The sequence below is a fragment of the Sminthopsis crassicaudata genome, chromosome 1 (genome assembly GCF_048593235.1).
Source record: "Sminthopsis crassicaudata isolate SCR6 chromosome 1, ASM4859323v1, whole genome shotgun sequence".
NCBI classification, from domain to species: domain Eukaryota; kingdom Metazoa; phylum Chordata; class Mammalia; order Dasyuromorphia; family Dasyuridae; genus Sminthopsis; species Sminthopsis crassicaudata.
The window spans coordinates 712,577,296-712,595,023 of record NC_133617.1 but is presented as its reverse complement, the minus strand read 5'-3'; the positions used below and the strand labels follow the sequence as shown (position 1 = coordinate 712,595,023).

At 35.9% G+C, this 17,728-nt stretch overlaps 1 protein-coding gene across 2 annotated transcripts in view; it reads left to right on the top strand.

Moving 5' to 3' along the window:
• Positions 1 to 1,358: 1,358 nt before the first annotated feature.
• Positions 1,359 to 17,728, top strand: part of LOC141551888 (histone-lysine N-methyltransferase SETMAR) — a 36,792-nt gene continuing 20,422 nt past the window's right edge. Inside the window, exon 1 of one of the 2 annotated variants that reach the window (XM_074284054.1) lies at positions 1,359 to 1,598. In XM_074284054.1, the coding sequence (XP_074140155.1) occupies positions 1,488 to 1,598 (111 nt within the window). In that variant the 5' untranslated portion in view covers positions 1,359 to 1,487. The other variant, XM_074284055.1, reaches the window with a different exon arrangement.

The following is a 17,728-nucleotide window of genomic DNA, read 5'->3' as shown; positions in this document are numbered from 1 at the left end:
ATGCATGTTACAGACATGTAGATCCTAAATCAGGAGTTCTCAAACTACCGCCCACTGGCCAGATGCTGCTGCTGAGGACGTTTATGCGGCCTGCCTGGTTATAGCAAATGGGCCAAGGGGCTTTTGTTTTTACCATAGTCCGGCCCTCCAACAGTCTGAGGGACAGTGAACTATTTAAAAAGTTTGAGGACCACTGGAAACCCAAATCTTCACATTTATTCAACTTTTTCACACTGAATTCTCTACTACCAGAACTCCCACTAGAGCAAATCTTAAACTCAAAGTCTCAACCCCAAATGGAACCATGTAACTGAAAGTGGGGGTGGTGAAAAATCTGGCAACAGTAGTAAAAGATGTGATACCTTTTAGTCCTCCTACATTTAATTCTTTATGTAAAAATAAATAAGCACATCCATCTCATTCATATACAAATTTACTTTTACCTTTAATCTTTTTTTTTTAAATTTCTTTCTAACCAGAGGTCTTAGTGGCATGTAATAACTTAATAAAATCTGGTATTTTTTCCCCTATTTTGTAACCCCACATGCACACATAGTAAATTAACTCTGGTTCAATTGAATGAGTGATCAGATTGTAAACTCCTTTCGGGCTTTATTAATTTGATTGTATCCCCAGCACTTAGCACAGTAGAAGGCCATACTAAATAAACATTTAATGGATTGAACTGGAATAAACGTAGCAGGGAAGAGAGAAGGGAGAAGGAGTCCATGAGGTCTTACAGAGCTTGAAATCTGCAAACCTAGACCATTTCTTACAAAGCGGAAGGAAAACTACGAAAGAATTGATACAGTGTGAAACAAAAGGAGCAGAACATAATAACATAATAACAATGAAAATGAAATCAACAAGAAGGAAGCCGGCTGCACACATACTAAAAGAAGTTGAACCTAAAAAACCAATGCAAATGCAGAGCATCGACAACTCCTTCAGTCTGGAGTAAGAAGGGAGTTTAAAGGTAGTCAGTCAATATCTCTAAAGCGCCTACTACGCGCGAAGGGGGGGGGGGGGGGGAGTTGGGCACTGAACGGAGGGAATGTCAGATGACGTCACTGTACTAAATGATTTTGGTCGACTGTTCTTGGTAGGGAGTCTGGAAGACAAATGACATCCATAAACCTTTTTTGATATGTCACCACAAATCTGATCGCTCGTGTCTTTTGATTCGCACCTTTAGGTCACTCGGACCATAGTAGGATCTTAAGTATGTGGTGATCATGGAGCACCCCTCCGGCAGCACGCGGAGTTCGGGGACTACAACTCCCATGAGGCCACGGGACAGGGAAGCCAATTACTCCCAGCATCCTCATGGATTAACCCATTAGTTGGTGCTTCTCAGGGGGTAAATGGAGTGTAAATATGAGGGCGTGAGGACCCTTCCCTGACTGTCTAAGGAACAGGAACCGGGGGCTGAGGAAGAAACCGCGAAAGAAGATACTTGGCTGCTGTCCCCCCTCCCCCCCGCCGTCATGTCAAAGGAACAGCCGGGGGCCTCCTGGGGAGGGCAGCGGGATGTAGGGCGCGGCCTCGAGAACCTGCCCATCAGTTCCTGGCCCGAAGGGGAAGAGCCAGAGTTTCAGGTACTGAACTGGGTGGGAGTTGCGCGCGCATGGCTCCGCCCTCTGGCTGCCCTGGAGCGCCGCCTAAGGGGGAGTGCGCGCTCCGGCGTCTCTGCCCAGAAAAGCTCAAAATGGGTCACACAGAACCAGACTCGCGTGAAAAATACCGACCGATAGCGGATAATTAAGGGCAGTGGCGGGAATGGGAATAGCACTAAGAGTAACCAGTCACTCCTGTTTCAAAAGAAGGCTTCATGGGGCCAAAGCTGAGAGAAACCCTAGAGGTCAGTTAGTGACATTTCTGGATTTTTGTGTGACGTTAGATATTCCCCGAGGCGGTGGTGAGGAGAACGAATTCCCGACCGGGAAACAGCCTGTGGAAAGGCAAAGAAACTGGGGAAGAGCGTCTTTTGTTTGTCTCTGTTGTTTTTAACTTGGAGGGGAAAAATCCTGCTGTATTTAGCCCAAATATTCTCATGCTGCTGATGTGTCCTGTCCCAAGGCAGCACAAACGCCAGGAGGTCCTGTCAAGGTGGAAAGCTCGGGTACAGGTTCCAGAAGAGAGTAGTGGCTATGGTGGCCAGGACTGTCCTAGCTAAGTTTGCAGCGGAATTTCCTAAGGCGGACTGCAGGCAAAGAATTTTTTGGCCCCAGCAATTTTGAAGATCATTTCCCAAGTTGGAAAGGATTTATGACCCTTGTCAGTGAGAGGAATGCCAGAACTGATAAAATTATTAATTTCTTAAGTACTGAAGTGAGAAAATTTATAAGGAAAAGAATACCCCCCTCCTTCATCCTCACTCTTTCTCATCCTCCGTCTTTCCTGTCTCCTCTTCCTTCCTGCTGCTTCCTGACACAATTAAGTTTCCTCCATTCCCAGAAGAACTTTCACTAGACTCTCCCAGGCCCAAGAGCTTTCTCCCCATCTTTTCTCTGAAAGCCTCCATTTCCTCTTGAGATCCAGCTTCTAACCTCATCATTCAACTGAAACTGTTGTCTCTAAAGTTACCAAAGTTGCCAAATTAAATTACCTCATTCCTCCTTCAACTTAAGCTTTCTGGAATACTTAAGTCTTCTATTTCTGGGAGTTTTCTTGGGTCTTTGCCCATCTGTCTGACCACTTCTCTCATTCTTTTGCTGGATCTTTCTCCATATTATTCTAATTTACCATGGCTATCCCATAACTTCTGCATCTGGGCCCTTTCTTTTGTATCTTGATACTCTTAAGTGAATATCTCATAGTTTTCCAAAGATTCATTTGCCATCACCATACAGATTTATCTATTTCCATATCTATTTATGTAGCCTTTCTCTCTCTCATGAACTTCAATCCCATGTCACTAACTGGCTTTTGGAACAGTTTGAACTAGCTGTCTATCAGTATGTCCAAAGCAGAATTCACATGGTTTTAGCCTACGCCTTCACTCTTTCCCAAGTATCCTATTGCTTTTGAGGGTACTATTGTCACTCCAGTCACCTAGGTTTGCAGCATCCACGACATCCTTGATTCTTCTCTCTCCTACATTAAAAATCCAATCATTTTATATTTCTTTCTATCTTTAGCATATCCCCTTTCATTCTCCTCCCCCACACTGATTCCACCTTTGTTATCTCTCATATCTATTCTCACCCCTAATGTGAATAATCATCACAGCTCCCTCTGCTGTTTCAAGAACCTTTTAATCAACTTTTCAGTATAAGTCTAGCCCCATTCTAATCCACCTTCTACTCAACTGACAAAGGGATTTTCCTTGAGCCTAGATAAAACAAGGTCTCTCCCTTACTCAATAAATTCTAGTGGTTCCCTATTACCACCAGGAAATAAAATCCCTTTGGCATTTAAAACTCTTCTCAGCATGGCCTCTGCTGACCTTCTACTGCCTCTTATATTGTCTTTCCTTCCATTTAGGCCAGGATCCATCCATCTTGGCCTCCCTTCTATTCCTCACATGGAACATGCTATTTCCCATGTCTGTGCCTTTACATTGTTCCTAGTGGCTGGGATGTAACTCTTAGAAACTTTGATTCATGCATAAGCATTATTATCTCCACTCTGAGGCCTTATCTGGCCCCCTTCAGTTCTTAGAGTCATCTCCACAAAAGTTACTTTCCTTCGTCTCTGTTTTTATCTCTTGTGTTCATTGCCTCCTCTAATAGAAGATAAGCTCCTTGTGGGCAGGAACTGTTTTTGCTTTTTCTTTGTGTCTCCAACACTCAGCACAGTGGCTGACCTTGGTAAGCACTTAATAAATGCTTATTGATTCACTTACACGTTTTGTCCCCTTTTGCTGGTGAGAAAGTAGTCTCAGAGGTGAAATTACAGTTAAAACTTTTCCTATCAGTTTCAATATATCTCAGGTCAGCATAAGAAATTAAATGGGAACGGGGGGTGGGGGGGGGTGGGGGGGTGGGGTGGGGGTGGAGAATTGTGGAAGCCAAGAGGAAATTCTAAGGCTAGTAGATGACACAAAAAGTGTTAGAAACTTAGAAATGCATAAAGTAAATAGATTTTATTGTAGATCAATCCAGATTTATTTAACAATAAGGTATGTAAACACCCTATTAAAAAAAAAAGAAAGAAAGAAAACAATCTTCTTCTCTGGTACAAAAGGAGGATGAAAATATTTTAAGTGACTTTCCCACATCAGTGGAGCACTATATCCCTAACCCTCAAAATGTGGAAAGGAAAACTCTACTTACCTATAGTTACTTATGGTGAAGTTGGAAATTCAGGAATGGGTTCTGGATGTTTTGAGTATATATGTTCACTGTTTTTTACACAATAACATGGAGCTTTCTTAGATTAAACATTTAGAAGCAATTTTTTATAATACAAGATATTTTTTGCAATATTAAATAGGATGATAAAAGGCCTAAACAGATTCTGTTCTATCTAAACTTATTCAAAACCAGTGATGATATTTGGTTTCACTTGCATATATAAGGAAATTGTCTATCTATTCTGTTTTTCTTAGTAAATATCAGTCAATGGAGAGTGGCGGATTATACTCACTATTATATAATAGCTTAAACAGTTCTGAACTTTCAAATATGTTTTCTTCAAAACAGATTGGTTAATTGTGCCCCCAGGAATGTAACTCCTAGGCAAAAAATAACTTTGTACTAGTTTTCTTTTAGTTATTGTGTGACAAAACTAAAATAAAACTTTGAAATGCTTATTAGAATCAAGAAACCTAATACCAGAGATAATCAATGATTAAAAACAAAACAAAAACAAACTCATTAATTTTGGTTAGCCAGAACTTAAAATCATTGTTATTCTGTTCTCTGAAATCAACTTCAACCGTGATTTCAAAGATGTCATAACAGGATTCATTTGGCGACAGGCCCCTCATAGCTGCCTTTAGCAAAAACAACTTCATGGGGCTAAAGGCCAAGTACAATGCTTTTTGTAGTTGGTGTTTCAGAACAACCAAAAAAGGAAGGAAGGCTTTTTCACTGCCATGCCTCAGAAACCCTGGAGCAGCCAAAGGCTTTAACCCAGAAAATGCAAAATATGACTTATTGAAAATTTTGTGGAACAATGAGAGCAGCCCTTTCTCAGTTGGACAAGTATTTGCAGAGCCCTCCAATACTGTGCACTCAGGATTGTGCTCATTATTATAAAGGATAAAGAACAAAAGACTTACAACTTCTTTGCCCTTAGGAACTTTCATCTTTATTGGCTATCCTAAAAATCATGATCTTTCCCTCCCTTCTGTCCATATAGACTATCATATTACCTGCTGATGCTCTGCCCAAAGGAATGTAATTTTTTTTTTTTTCAATGCTGAAACTTCCCTACATATCTTGGGGTTTACCAGCTGGATTTTTTTTAAGGACCATATCTCAAATCCAAATCACTCTCTCTTTAATCAACAATAGGTTGCGTCCTAGTTGGTCATTATTTGGGCCCTGATTAACTTAGGCCATCACTCCCAGGGCTATCTCCCATCTTTCTGAATCTTGCCACTGGATCTAGGTGACTCCAGAGGAAAGAGTGAGGCAGGTGACCTTGCACAGCCCTCCCTCACTTGAATCCAATTCACTTGCATGTCATGGTGTCACCTCCCTGTTGTCATGGGCCTTTTAGAGAACTAAGAACAAACAATAGCTGTCAGGAAGTCATTGGAGAACAATAGGAACGAGTATCTAATTAAGTGCCCTGAATGTGAAAGTGCAAGAGTCTAAGCAGTGTGGGCCCACCAGACCAGGGAATGAACACATTTGGTAGATGTAGATTAGAAGTGGGGAACTTTTTTTTTTTTTTCCAAGGGCCATTTGATATTTATAACATCATTCATGGTTCATTAAAAATTATCAATTAATAAAACTCAATCCATGGGAGATTATTTTAATGTAGCTTTCAGCTCATCATTACCGTGATTGCCTTAGCAAATAATTTCAGAGACCTTATACAGTATGAAAAATTCCCATCCCTAGTCTCGTTTGTCCCCATTTTTAGTTTAGGCTTCTAGTGAAATGGCATGCCACATTTTTTTTAGTTAATTTGCTTTGAAGCAAATTGTCAACTCTGAAATTTCAGAATTTTAATTCTAATCAGTAGATTTTACATTTACATTAATGTAACCTAGAAGTCATCAACGTAATTTATTAAGTTTACCTGAATAAAACATATTTTGAAAATCTGAAAAATAATGAAACTTATTTCCTCACCCAATTTAAATATTTTTTTCTGGTTATTTGTTTCTAAAATTTCATAACTAGTCACTTGGGTCAACTGCTGTCATTTCCTCTAATTTTAATTAAAATAACCCAGCTTTAATCAAATATCTCAGAGGTTTATGTGTATAATGCAGATATATAATACCATCTAGTATCAGTCAACAAGTACCTACTCATTTGTCAGGCACTGTTCTAGGTAGTGGGGGTTCAATTACAAAAAAAAAAAAAAAAAAAAAGAAGAAATAAAATAAAAATAGCATAACTAAATTTATAACCAAATTTTGTATATAAAATAGAAAAAAGTAATGTTAGACTATGTTAGACCCTAACTATGATACAAAGAATGAAATAACTCCTACGCAAAATGAACTTAAATTCTGATAGAGGAAGACCTAAGATATACCTTTACTGTGTTGTAAATTTTACTTCAAAATGTTTACATCTTATATTAAGGACAATCCTTCAATTTTTATTTTTCTTGGTATAAATATGTTAAAATATTCAGAAAACATGCTTGGGAAAGGAAATGGGCTAGTCATGTTACAAGAGCAAGAAATGTTAGGTGAAAAGAGAGGTTTATGTAGAAGACCATTATGAAAGAAGAGAATCCAGAATTACAAAAGATTAAAAGGTATAAATGGGGAAATATTCTGGTAGAGATGAAAACATCTATATCCGTGGGAAAATAGATCCAATAAGTTTTAAAGTTTAGTAGTTTCAAGAAATTTAAAAAAAATTATGTTTACCTACACAAATACTTTTGATTGAAACTGATTTTAAGTCAATTGATTTTAAGTCAAATGATTCTCTGAGGCTTATTACTTAGGAAAACAAACAAGTATGTATGTATGCCATTGAAAATCAAAGCTCTGTTTTAAGTTTCTTGCCTGTGCTTTTGGCTATGCAATGACAGTCTTTTTGGGTGTCAAAGAAATCTAGCATATTACTTGTAACATATTTATATAATTTAAATTTTAGTATTTCATGTTTCTGTGTTGTTATAGTTCATTATTAGGAATATTTAAGAAAATTAAATTTTTACCTTTAATAGTGTTATGGGAAAATTGTGCCTATATGTGATTGTTAACCAAAAAAAATGAACAAAATAGAGTCCCCCCAAAAAGTTTGAAAGTTGAGCATATGAATTTGGACTTTTAGTTGCATGCTTTTCCAGTAGTACTTAGTGAGGAAGGTTGATTTTTTTTTATCCTGCTTTGATGAAAAGATTATAACATTTCTAATTTAGTATTTGAATGATCTGTGGTTTCATTTGGTGTGCATGCATCCTTCATTGACATGGATCACGAGCCATCAATAACTTGATAAATGATGGATCTTCTAGAGTTGCATGGGTTCCATATATGTCAACTGAGATGTTAAACTAATGATCAGACACTCTAAATTTCAAAGGCTGCTCTTTGACAGCAGACTTATGGTCCATAACTGAAGACATACCATGAGCCTTGAAAGCTTGATAGAACCTTCCAGAGTTTGTATTCCATTGCCATAGTCTTTGTGAATCCAAGGATCACTTTCACACAACGTTAAGGCATCAGAATTGGTCTTTGGTGAGACCAAAGTAGTATTTTAAATTTCTAAGATAAACATAATCATAAAACCTATAATGAATGTTAATCCAAAGATAGGCATTTTATAATCATATCACATGATTTGAAATAGTTTTGGTTTACATGAATTAAAAAGCTTTTAATAAGCACTTTCTATTTACCAGACACTGTTCTAGGTCCCAGGGATACAAATACAATAATCATATCTACCTGTCCTAAGAAAATTTCCATTCTAATAAGGAGAGACAACTCATCTAGGGGAGCCAGTGGTCAGGGACAAGTATTTTGATATAAGAACCACAGGGATGGTACATCAGGAAATCAAATATCATTTCTTTTTCACTAGGTATTATTATTTGGAGAGGAGAAAGTTAAGTATATAAGGCCACAGAGCAAATAGAAGGAGGTGACTGGGGCCAAGTGTGGCACATATGCATTTCAACTGGCACCCTCATCAAACAGGATCCAGGCAAAAGTTCCAAAGCCAAATGGATCAAATTTCCCTTGGCATAGTCTTCTCCAAAAACTCAACACTGTTCTCTCAAGAACTTTACCACTATTACCACCTGCACAGATCCCACATAGTGCCAAGTGTCATATATGCCTGCTGTGTTTATTTTGTATTGCTGTCACATGTGTGAATGTCTCTGTGTCTGTGTTCTGTCTCCTATATGAGATTAATGACCACATATTTTCTAAACTTTTTTATGTTACTTAGCACAAAATAGGTACTTAAAATTTATGAACAATATGGTAGATGCTAAAGAGAAATGTACAATTAATTTCTGAATGAGAAGTTCAGCCAGTAAGCTCAAGAACTAGGAGGCCAACAGTTCAAGGGAGGCATCAAGAAAAGAGGGAAGGAATTTGAGTTGAGCCTTAAAGAAAATAAAGAATTTGAATAGACATAAAATATCATGTAATTTCCTTTTGTGAAAGGAAAATATAATCAAAGGCATGGAAATGGGAAAGCAGAATATTTTGGAGGGACAATAAATAGGTCAGTTTGGTTGGAGTGCAGAGATGATCCATGGTCTGGGTAGAAACTAGAAAGGGAGATTCTCAAACTGCTGCATTTGTAATAGCTCTTGTCATTTCTCCAAACTGTTTATAGTATTTTATCAACATCCTGTGAATAAGAAACTAAAGTAAAGATACACAATTATTTGCATGGTGAATTGCCATCAGGGGCAGAGATTAAATTTATGCTTTCAGAAAAATCTAATATCCACTTTTCTTGGTTTTTCCATTGGTTTTTAAGTATAAAAGTGGTTTATGTTAAAGTTAACAATTCAATTAGACTGTATACATTTACTAAGTGGTCTAACAAAGTAAATATAGTTAATTTATTTCTGTCTCATAGGGAAACTTTAACAAAATCAATAAAATAAAATTTATTTGAAAGAACAAAAGATCTAGAATATCAAGAGAAATAATAGGGGAAAGGAGGGAATTTAGAAGTACTAGTACTTGTAGACCTCAAACTGTATTATAAAGCAGAATCATTAAAATCATTTGGTATTAAGTAAAAAATAGAGAAGTATATCATGAAATAGAGAAGGAAGAATCAGAAATAATGAAACTCAGTAACCTAATTTGTACTCAACCTGAAAACAAAAATTATTTAAGATAAAACTCCCTATTTGATAAAAAGTGCTGAGAAAACTGGAAGAAAGTATAGAAGAAATTAGGCTCAAAACAGCATCTTATTCCATGTTTAGTGATTTTCAGTTGTGTCCAACTTTTTATGACTCCCTTTGGGTTGTATTTTGGGAAGAGGGACAAAGATAATTGTAAGTGGTTTGTCATTTCCCTCTCCAATTCATTTTTACAGATTCAGAAGCTGAAGCAGAGTTAAGTGCCAATCACACAACTAGTAAATTCCTGAAGCTGGATTTGAACTCATGAAGATGAGTCTTCCTGACTTCAGGCCCAGCTCTTCATCTATTGAGCCTGTTGAGTAGAGCTCCTCAAAAGTAAAAGGGATTTCTTTAGACCAATTTCTTATGAATTCCTCATAGTTGTCCATCTTATTGACTGTAAATTCAAAGTGGATATATAATTTGCATGGTAAAGATTCCATAAAAAAATGAAGAGAGAAGTAGATAATACCTTTTCACAGATATGGATAGAAGATGTATTCTTTTTTTTTTTTTTTTTTTTTTTTGAGGCTGGGGTTAAGTGACTTGCCCAGGGTCACACAGCTAGGAAGTGTTAAGTGTCTGAGATCAGATTTGAACTCAGGTCCTCCTGAATTCAAGGCTGGTGCTCTATCCACTGCGCCACCTAGCTGCCCCCGAAGATGTATTCTTAACCAAACAGGGAATAGAAACAATTACCCCCCCCAAAAAAATCATTTTGATTATATGAAATTGAAAAGTCTCTGGAGAAACAAAATGAATTTTATCTAGGATAAGGAGGGATGCAGTCAAATGGGGAAAATATTTGTACTATATTTTTCTGATAAACAGTTTGGTGTCTGAAAGATATAAACAACTAAGGACATATATAAGACTAAAAGCCTTTCTCTAGTAGACAAAGGACCTGAAGAGTTTTCAAAAGAAAAACTGCAAACTATTAACAAACATATGAAAAAATGCTCCAGATCACTAATAATAAGAGAGATGCACATCAAAATGCTGAGGTTTTACCTCAGATTGACTGATGACAAAAAATAGGCATAGTCAAGGTTGAGGGGTTGTGCAAAGTCAGTAACACTAATGTATTTTGGGGGTTTGGAGATTGTGGTTTTGTGTATAAGAATTCTAGAAGCATTGGAATCCTGAAAACAAAGAAGCTAAAACATCCTTACTTTTTTACCCATAATTCCACTATGAGATACATACACCGAAAATCATTAATAAAAAGAAAGACTCCATGTATACCAAAATATTTACAACAGCATTTTTGCAGTAGTAAAGAAAGTTGACTAAAGAAATTGTAGTACAAAAATATTATTATTGGATAGTGAGAAATTAAGAATATGGAGAAATCATGGGAAAATGTTCATAATGTTGTATTGCAAAGGGAAGTAAAGAGAGCTAAGAAACAATAGCTTTAATAATATAAACTGAAATAATAAAATATTGCTTCTGATCTGTCTCAATGAAATATACACACACATCAGTGAAATAATAGATTCTTCAAATACTCAATTATAAAAGTTTTTGACTTTTCATCAAAATAGAAAAAAAAACCCAGTCTAACTTACTGAATACTATTGGGAAAGCATGCAGCTAAAAATCCAAATTCATAAGCTCAGCTTTAAAACTTTGGGGAAAATTTTATGTTTGTTTTGTGGGATGGCCTCCAGGATATTTAGTTATAACAAAAAGTATCAATAAAAATTATTTTTTAATTTTACTTATGCTGTTTTAAGACAGAGTATAATAGTGTTTTACGTGTAATAGGTGCTTGATAAATATTAAGTGACTTTTTTAAAGCACCATAATTTGGTACACATTTATTAGTAACATTAGTTTATATGCACATGATTCCCAGATCTTTATATCCTACCTTAATCTCTTTGGTTCCAGTCGTGCATTACCATTGCCTTTTTTTCCTTTTTTAATTTTTAACATACATTGCTTTATGAATTATATTGGAAGAGAAAGTCAAAGCAAAAGTGAAAAACCATGAGAGAGAAAAAAAAACTGAAAAAAGAAGGGAATATAACATGCTCATTTATAGTCTCCTTAGTTCTTATTCTAGATGCAGATCTCATTTTATGTCCAAAGTGTATTGGGATTACTTTGGATCACTGAACCATTGAGAAGAACCAGGTCTTTCATAGTTGATTATTGCACATTCTTGCTGTTATTGTGTACAATGTATTACTGATTCTGCTACCATTGCCTTTTTCAACATCTTAAATACAGTGTTCCATTGCACCTCAAACTCAGCATGTCCAAACCAGATTTCGTTATATTTAACCCAAATCCTCCTTCCCAACTTTTTTTTAACTGTCAAAAATTCTCTGTCTGTCTCTGTCTGTCTCTCTGTCTCTGTCTCTGTCTCTGTGTGTGTGTGTGTCTGTCTCTCTGTCTCTGTGTCTCTGTGTCTCTTTCTCTCTCTCTCTCTCTCTCTCTTTCTCTCTCTCTCTCACTCTCTCTCTCTCTCTCTCACTCTCTCTCTCTCTCTCTCTCTCTCTCTCTCTCACTCTCTCTCTCTCTCTCTCTCTCTCTCTCTCTCTCTCTCTCTCTCTCTCTCTCTCTCTGTGTGTGTGTGTGTCTCTGTCTTTCCTCCCTTCCTTTCTTTCTCTCCATCTCACTCCTCATCTCCCTCATTCTCTCCCTTCTAGTCTCCTCCCCTCAGTCTGTCTGTCTGCCTGTCGGTCTGTCTTTCTTTTCTTTCTACAATCTATTTTTCATTCAGCTAACAAAGGCCACTTGTCTGACCATGTTTTCCTTACTCAATAAAAGCCAGTGTCCTCTGGATCCCTGTACCAGGGATCAAATTTAAGATTCTCTATTTGACAATTCATTACTTCCCAATCTGAATCTGTTGTACTTTGGCACCTTTTTCCATTCTCCTCCTTCCATATGCACCACAACCCAGCTACATCAGCCTACTTGCTGTTCTTTGCCAACAACATGCCATCTCCTAATCCTATCTCTTTCTGCTGGTTGTGTCCCACAGATGGAAGGCTTTACTCTCATATCCAACTCCTGGTTTCTTTAACTTTTTGCATTCCTTCCATCACCACTCAGCTTCTACTCTGCAAGATTACTTTTCTTGCTCTATGTTTGTGTATGTTTTGGGGCTTTTTTTGGGGCGGTGTATGTAGGTCTACTGTTATTTTAATATTGCCCCCCCATTTGAATGAGTTTGAAATGAAGGCCCATATTTTTATTTTTGTATTGTACAGCTCAGCACAATGCCTGTCACACAGTAAACACTTAAATGTTTATTGAATATAGAGAATTGACTCAAATTTATAATAGTTCAAGCCATTCTCCAATTGATAAATGTTCAAAGGATATGAACAGACAATTTTCAGATGAAGAAATTGAAACTATTTGTGGTCACATGAAAAGGTGCTCCAAGTCACTATTGATCAGAGAAATGCAAATTAAGACAACCTTGAGATACTACTATACACCTATCAGATTAGCCTAAATTACAGGAAACAATAATTACCAATGTTAGAGGGGATGTGGAAACTGGAACACTAATATATTGTTGGTGGAATTGTGAATACATCCAGCCATTTTGGAGAACAATTTGAAATTATGCTCAAAAAGTTATCAAACTGTGCATACCCTTTGATCCAGCAATATCCCAAAGAAATCTCAAAGGAGGGAAAGGGACCCAGATGTGCAAATATGTTTATGGTGCCCTCTTTTTAGTGGCAATAAATTGGAAACCAAGTGGATGTCCATCAATTAGAGAATAGCTGAATAAATTATGGTATATGAATGTTATGAAATATTATTGTTCTATAAGAACCAATTGGCAGGATGATTTCAGAGAGGTCTGGAGAGATTTACATGAACTGATCCTGAGTGAAATGAGCAGGACCAGGAGATCATTATACATAGCAACAACAAGACTATATGATGATCAATTCTAATGAATGTGGCTCTCTTCAACGAGAGGATTCAAACCAGTTATAATCGTTCTGTGATGAAGAGAACCATCTACACTCAGAGAGATTGGGTGGGAGCTGAGTGTGGACCACAATATAACATTCTCACTCACTCTGTTGTTATTTGCTTGCATTTTGTTTTCTTTCTCAGTTTTTCTTTTTCTTTCTTCTTGATCTGAGTTTTCTTGTGCAGCAAGATACATATAAATATGTATACATATATTTAATTTAACATATATTTTTAACATATTTAACATTGGACTACCTGCCAGCTGGGGGGGGGGAAGGAAAGGAAAAATTTGGAACAAAAGGTTATGCAAGGGTCAGTGTTGGAAAAATTACCCATGCATGTGTTTTATAAATAAAAAGCTTTGAGAGAGAGAGAGAGAGAGAGAGAGAGAGAGAGAGAGAGAGAGAGAGAGAGAGAGAGAGAGACAGAGACAGAGAGACAGAGAGACAGAGAGACAGAGAGAGACAGAGAGACAGAGACAGAGAGAGAGAGAGAGAGAGAGAGAGAGAGAGAGAGAGAGAGAGAGAGAGAGAGAGAGAGAGAGAGAAGGGAGGAGCCAAAGTAATGAATCAACATGCACTCAAATGTATTTCTAGCTCTGGGTTTTTAATTCTGTCTTATACTTCTGCTTAGGGAGAGTGTTGTGTAACATTTGTCTTGATGATGCTAAGTTATACAGTGGTTAGAATACTAGACTTGGAGTCAGGAAGACCTAATATTCAAATATTACTTCAATTCTGTGTGACCCTGGACAAATCACTTAATCTCTGTCTGCCAAAGTTTCCTCTTATATAAAATGAGAATAATAATAAAGTCTTTGAGAAGAATAAAAAAAATATTGAATGTTTGAGTGGTTCATTCTAAGCTTAATCTAAGCTTGTTTAGCTAGATAGGACTGTAGGAACTACTCAGAGTTTATAATTTAATGGAGTTTAACAAGTATTTCTTATTTTCCAGAACTGCCTTTAGCTCTAAATTTCTGACCAGAAGTCTTTTTCGTTTAAATTTTATAGAAATAATTTACTTTTCTCTTCAGTTTTATTCTGGATAAATTATTGTGAACAATTTTAACTTTTTCAAAGCGTGTTGGCATTATAGATACTCAATAAAACAAAAATCTGTATTGACAAAGTAGTGAATTTCCAAACAATACATAATAAAAAGACCATCTAATATAGTCATCCATATCTGAAAATAAAGTCTGTACATTCTGTCCAATATTTCTTTGTTCCATAAAGTTTCACTAATAAAAGTATTAGCCTCATTTCCCAACCACACTAATTAATTGAGGTGTTCCTTGACCACAGATGTAGGGTTGGAAGGAACTTTAGAGACCATCAGCTCTAATATCTTAATTGTATAAATGAGTAATGTGACAGAGACTAAATGATTTGTCTGAGACCACAAAGCTAGGAAGTGACTAAGGGAAAGTCTAAATGTTACATGCTTTAATGTTCTCCCCATATCCCACATTACTACATCCTTATCTCTGTTCCCTGGTATTACTGGTTTCCTTATGTCCCTTCTAAAATACCACTTTCTACAAGAAGCCTGGTGTCTTCATTCTTAGATGATCTCCAATTTACCATGTGTGTATATATGTGTGTGTGTACGTGTGTGTGTATAATTTCACATAGTAGTTCTAATGTTGCTTCCTTCATCAGACTATGAGTTTCTTTTCTCCTTATTTGTATCCCCAGAACTTAGGAGGCTTATTAAAAGCTTCTTCTTTAATTGAGGTTAAATGATTCGCCCAGAATTAAACAGCTAGTAAATGTTAAGTGTCTGAGGCCAAATTTGAATTCAGGTCCTCCTGACTTCAGAGCCAGATTTATTACATCACATAGCTACCCCTTGGTAAATGCATTTTGAATTGATTAAGACAATGCTTGGATTAATTCATTTCTAACCAATAAAACAAAACACTTCAAGTTCTTTACTGTTTTGAGAGTCTGACCTTTAAAAATGCACAACTGATTTTGTAATTAGGCACAATTATACTACTTGTGGTTTTTTTTTTATTATTATAAATGGTTCTACTAAATAAAACTTTTTTCAGTATAACAATTCTAATATCTTGCCAATGCATTTATATACACTATTAAGATTAGTTCCTCTATCAAAGCCCTAATATTCTGATATTGAAATTTGAAGAAATAATTTAATATTTTTAAGTCTACTGAAATCCAAATCAACTTAATTACTATATTTCTAAACAATTATTTTTACTCTGACAATACTTAGATGTAGCAAAGAAAAATAATTGTCTTTGAACATGAAACATCTCAAAGATATAAAATGCCTCCTTTTTAAAGTGAGGTCTAGGATTCTTTTGCTTTATTTTGTTTACCAGATGTAATCAGAATCCCTGAGGACCCCTATAAAATATGTCCTCATTCACCAAAATCTGAAGAAGAAGAAGAAAAAAAAATTGGTGAAAATAAAGTTAGGAGATCAAAGTTAAGTTCTCCATTTTCATCTCTGTGCAAAGAAATGCAAATTTACTCACCAAGGACTGATATGCTTTTCAGTAAGTTACAAAATTGTAGGAAGTCAGGCATGATTTTAAAAGGAGATGATTGTGTCATAAAATCATTTTTTGGCTCAGTGAATTATATAGTATTTAGGAAAGAGAGAGCTAGAAAGAACAAGTAGATTTAAAAGAATTCTTCATATAAAATTTTCACTAAAAATGATAAAGTTTAATTTCTCATTACTTCTTAAAATGCCTCACTAGTCACTGGCCTACATTACTTTATATTCAAAAGCTTTAAAATAAACTCTGCATAAGATGATGGGGTAGGGGAATTTGATTGACAAGGCATTTCTTTTTAAATGAGCCTTCATCCTTCTAGGCCATCTATCTAGATGAAAACAAAAAAACAGGAAAAGGCAGAAACAACAGAAATTATTTTGACATGGCCATGTATTATTTTGTACTTGCAAAGAAGTTCAGGTTCTACTCATGACATGCAGAGGTTGTTGTTTGTCCTTTGTTCCCCTAAGTGACCATGACATCACAAAGATGTCACCATGACATGCAAGTGAATTGGATTTGAGGGAAGGAGGGCTAGGCAAGGTCACCCGCCTCACTTTCTCTTCTGGAGCTTTCTGGATGACTGGAAATGGCCCTGGATGGAGTGGAGATCTTGGCCTTTTTAAACTGAGGTCTTTAATGGGTCTCAATTCGATTGAGGCAATGCCCATTTGGTGATTAAGGCTAATTAAGGAAAAAAATGAAGCAAAGAATGGTCTTTTTTTTTTAAACCTCATCATATATAAATATAAATAGTATATATAATATATTATATATAATATATAAATCAGTCTGGGAGAGGAAGACCTTTGGGGTTTCTGGCCAAAATAACATAATATGTATGAACATTGATAATTACTCAATGTCTCATTGTCCTAGACAACTTTTTAGAATTGAAGTTACAGATGAGCTGTCATTTTATTGATCATGAAAAGAGCTTCTATAGGATGGGTTTCCTACAATAATGAGACCAAAGATACGAAATCCACCCTCAAAAATGGGACACAGAGTTGTACTCCCCAGTTTCACCATTGCCTTTTTTTAGAGATAGATCATTTTTAAAAACTATAACATGTTGAAATAACAATTAAATAGTTGGCTAATAGAGAAAATGAATAGTAGCAAAAACTCATAATGGCAAACAACCTTTTAGTTTTAACAACTGAACTGAAAAGTTGATTTGTGTAGTAACTAAATCTTTCCCTATGAACATTCAAATTAAATTGTAAAATAACCATATCCTATATGAAATATCAGAAATCTTGAGTAGTTAAGAATTTAAATACCCTAGGGTTTTTTAAATTTAAAATTCAACATGAAGTTTGGGAAAATGTCCCCCCACAGAAGGAAATTTTCATTACTATTAATACTTGAACCAATGAAAAAGCATTTATTAAATACTTACAATGTTCCAGGCTCTATGCTAAGTGCTAAGATAATAAATATATAATTCAAGACACTTCATGGCCTCAAGGAGCTTACATATTCTGATAGAAAAAATAGCATATTTAGGAATATTAAATATTTATATAGCCCTATAATGTCATTATTATGGCACTCATACATATACCACTATACATTTCAATTCCCTGTACCTTCTAAAGCTGTCCAATTCTAGTTCATCTCTCTATATAAGTCTCATAGAAACTCACCCAAATCTTTAAAAATAACTAGAAAACTTTTTTTAATTGAGAGGTACTCTTTATAACAATATTAAAAAATATGTTTGCATAAGGACTTGTCTCAACTACAAACTTTTATCAT